Source organism: Pygoscelis adeliae, unplaced genomic scaffold (assembly GCF_000699105.1).
Source record: "Pygoscelis adeliae isolate BGI_AS28 unplaced genomic scaffold, ASM69910v1 Scaffold270, whole genome shotgun sequence".
Taxonomy (NCBI): Eukaryota; Metazoa; Chordata; class Aves; order Sphenisciformes; family Spheniscidae; genus Pygoscelis; species Pygoscelis adeliae.
This window is the reverse complement of record NW_008823916.1, coordinates 95,194-98,391: the sequence shown is the minus strand read 5'-3', so window position 1 is coordinate 98,391 and position 3,198 is coordinate 95,194. Positions and strand designations below refer to the sequence as shown.

General features: G+C 48.4%; 2 protein-coding genes across 2 annotated transcripts in view; one reads left to right on the top strand and one right to left on the bottom strand.

Annotated features, from left to right (window-relative positions):
* On the bottom strand, window positions 1-2,490 carry ATP6V1G1 (ATPase, H+ transporting, lysosomal 13kDa, V1 subunit G1). The gene is made up of 3 exons (XM_009319439.1): window positions 2,465-2,490; window positions 2,172-2,346; window positions 1-776 (listed from the first exon to the last, which is right to left on the bottom strand). Exons 1-3 carry the CDS (start codon window positions 2,488-2,490, stop codon window positions 603-605), a joined length of 375 nt encoding a protein of 124 aa, XP_009317714.1. The 3' UTR covers window positions 1-602.
* A 550-nt stretch (window positions 2,491-3,040) lies between these two features.
* Window positions 3,041-3,198, top strand: part of DFNB31 (deafness, autosomal recessive 31) — an 84,895-nt gene continuing 84,737 nt past the window's right edge. Inside the window, exon 1 of the mRNA XM_009319428.1 lies at window positions 3,041-3,193. Coding sequence (XP_009317703.1) covers window positions 3,041-3,193 — 153 coding nt within the window. The remainder of the gene's footprint in view (window positions 3,194-3,198) is intronic.

The window sequence follows — 3,198 nt, the reverse complement described above, 5'->3', positions numbered from 1 at the left end:
TTGGAGTTAAGTAAGTGTTTTTACTTTCAAGTGTCATAGTGCCAGACTCGTAACTCAAGCTAACAGCAGAATATACAGAGGATATTCAATACAGAGGAACTCAAGCACCTGAAAATTATCAGCCAGCACTGTACAGCCAGAGAATTCTTCTTACAAGGTTTAACCCCTGTACAAATGTTAACAACACACCAAAAAATGCATTTTGGTCATCAAGAATAGTTACACAGGTCTAACAATTACTGACACAGGCTCTCCATTTACACCTGGCCGATACCTCTCTCCCCTTTCTACTTCCCAGAGGAAAGCCTCTCGCTGACTACTATCCAGATAAAAAGGGAGCATTAATGTGCCAACTTGAATACATATTTAACAACTTAGCGCAGATTTGAGACATGGACATTTAATGTTCAAATAAGCTCTGAATCCGTGTCAAGAGAGGAACTAACAGAACTCCAACAAGATATTGATGACCTACAACTCACTGAAATAATTTAACACATTTACAAGAAGAACAGTTAAGGTATGGCTAAGAGCTGTACATTCCACTTGAAGCTCAGACATTACTACCAGCATTTCCAGTATGCTCATTCCTTCTTCCACTACTACCCATTGATGCGGTAATTCACGTGGATTTCAGGTTTGATGTCACACACTAGCAACAGCAGCTGGGAGAGGACCACCTCGCGGTTCTTCTGGAAGTTCTGCTGGATCACACTCATCTTTTCCTGGGTCTCTTTCTCAACTTCAGTGGTGCAGCTGCCATGAGATCCAAGCGCCTACAAATAGCAAAGGAAAGAGAAAGCTCACATGAAAGTGGTTTGACAAAGAAAACGCTATGTCTAGCTCTGGATTTTGTTATTCTGGACCGCCTCACTGCATCTCAACCATTAATCTTTCCTGAGGGAAGAACTGCACTAAAAAAAAAAAGTACCATTGGATTCTCTACTCAGATTTCCCGCTAAACTTGCCCAAGTTTGTATTTCATCCACAGCCCACGCCTTTTATCCTCTCTTATTCATTATCTACCAGTTTAGAGCATAGGCTTCTAAAGAGTGCCTGAAATAAAGGTCCTGCTCTACTGGCGACCGGAACCGGGAACCCCTGGGCACTACCGTACTAGATAGTGTAAGAAAAGTAACACCCGTGATTTAGTTTAAGCACAGTCTTCACATCATCCCATTGCTCCTACCCTTGAAGAATCTTTATAAAAATCTCTGCCTTCCTAACAGGACTGTGGGCCACACGATACGCACAGCAAGGAGTCTCACACAGCTTACGATGCCCGTCTTGCCCCGTAAGCAAGGGCAGAGAGTGCAAATTCCCATTAGGGGGCGGGGGAAGGCACAGAAAAATATGCCAAAAGAGACTAGCACCCTGGGACTCAAATTCAAAGAGCTTCTCTGTCTGGAGAAGGATAAATAAAACAGAACCAGCTGACAGGCAGTGAAGTCCACTTTATTAGCCTGGAATTGCCTGGTACCATACGCCTAGTGAACCAAGCTAGCAACTGATTGTAAAAAATTAATCTTGACCTACTGACATGAAGGCTTATTATACAGGAGAACAGAGGAGGTGGTGTTGTGCTAACCAGACGATGAACAGAGGAGAGGGTTGCCAGCCCATTTTCTGAAGTTTTCAGAACTGACGTGGGCATACAGGCAGCGGAAACATCCTGACTGCGTGACAGCCCTCATTCGCCCCAGTTCTGCGCCTTTTGGGAATACCTCCTCTTGCTCAGAAGGAAAGGAAACACACCCCTTTGGACACAACTGCTTCAGCACGAGAGCAGCATCTACGAGGCAAGCGGCTTCTACCATGTAGCGTTGTAGAAACCGGCTTGTCACAGGAGGAATGAGCTTGGTTTTTTTTGACGCTGCTACATACAGCAGGTTTTGGGAGGCTGCCACCCACCAGGGCCCCAGCCAGCACATGAGCTTATTAAGCCAATTCACTGCCAGTCAATAGTTCTGCCTGTTGCGACGCAATGCACCATGTTCTGATTCACTTCCACTGGTTTTTCCGTGACACGTGGCTGTGCATCAGAGGAAGGCAGTTAGGGAAGTACTCCTCCGGCAACGTGTTCCATCCCGAGGGCTACTCTCAGGGCAAGTAACCCCAAATGCAAGGCGAAGGGGCTGGCTAGGTAACAGCGAATGATCTAGAAAACAAACCGCTGCTTCCTTGGCTTTGAACTCCTTCTCCCTCTGCAGGCGGTACTGCTCAATCTCTGCCTGGGCTTCTTCTTTTGCCTGCTTCAGCCTCCGATTCTTTCCTGTTTCCAAAGAACATACCAAATGAAGTAAAGAAAATAAAGTATTGAGAGCGTATTTCCCCACGTCTCTCCAGCTACCCGATGCACAACAATCGCTGTAGCATTTGCTATTGCAGCAGCTCCTTCTGTAGGAGGCATCAGCAGGGCGCCGCACACCCTCACAGCCCCTCCAGCTCTGCAGTGTTAGCCGACCTCAGGAGCACGAGGTCGCCCCGCATGCCACCGAACCATCTCCAAGCTCACCACGTGGTGAGCTTCCACCGGCAAGAACTGGAGAGGTTCTCTGAGCCAGCGGACGCGTTAGACAACCTGCAGGTCTGGCCTTGCTCACCTGAGCGCGCAACATCCCTGAGCGATCCCAAAGAGCACAGCAGAGACAATATTAAGTCTTAGTTTTGCCTCAGGCCAGTTGTGCAACCGGCAGAAAGACTGACTACTGCATCAACTTCCCCTCTTGGACGTTCCATCGCACCCTCCCCTCCAAGGCCATCATCATTGGAGCGAGCTACAACAACCTACTTCTCGCAAAACTGTCAGGGGGTAGAACCGCAACAGTGCGGCTTCATTTAAAAATAAAAGAATGAAATGCTTGAGGCAGGAAAAATTTGTAAAGGTGGGCACCTCTGTAACCTGAATTTCTCTCGCTTAACAGGAAAAGCTAACCTGGCTCCCCAAGGAGCCGCTCCCTCAGCTCCACAAAGCGTCTAATCGCCAACGTGGGAATACGCTGTTTCGATCAAGAAGGAAGAGAAATTAAGAGTAGGAAAGATGCCGATGAGCACGAGCACCCACCAGCTGAAGACCCTGCTGCCACGAAGGTCAGGGCTGCGATGGTGGCCTCCTCCTAGGGAGCCAGGAGTCACCCCGCTCCGCTGCCGCCAGCGAGGACCCTCCCGCTACCGGAACGCAGGTTTCGCGCAGGTGGA

Coding starts and splice junctions, on each gene's coding strand:
- ATP6V1G1 (XM_009319439.1), bottom strand. CDS start 2,490: ATGCGGGGCGACCTCGTGCTCCTGAG. Junction 2,347..2,464: donor GGCGACCTCGTGCTCCTGAG/GTCGGCTAACAC, acceptor TGCATCGGGTAG/CTGGAGAGACGTGGGGAAAT. Junction 777..2,171: donor TCAAAGCCAAGGAAGCAGCG/GTTTGTTTTCTA, acceptor TGCTATTTGTAG/GCGCTTGGATCTCATGGCAG.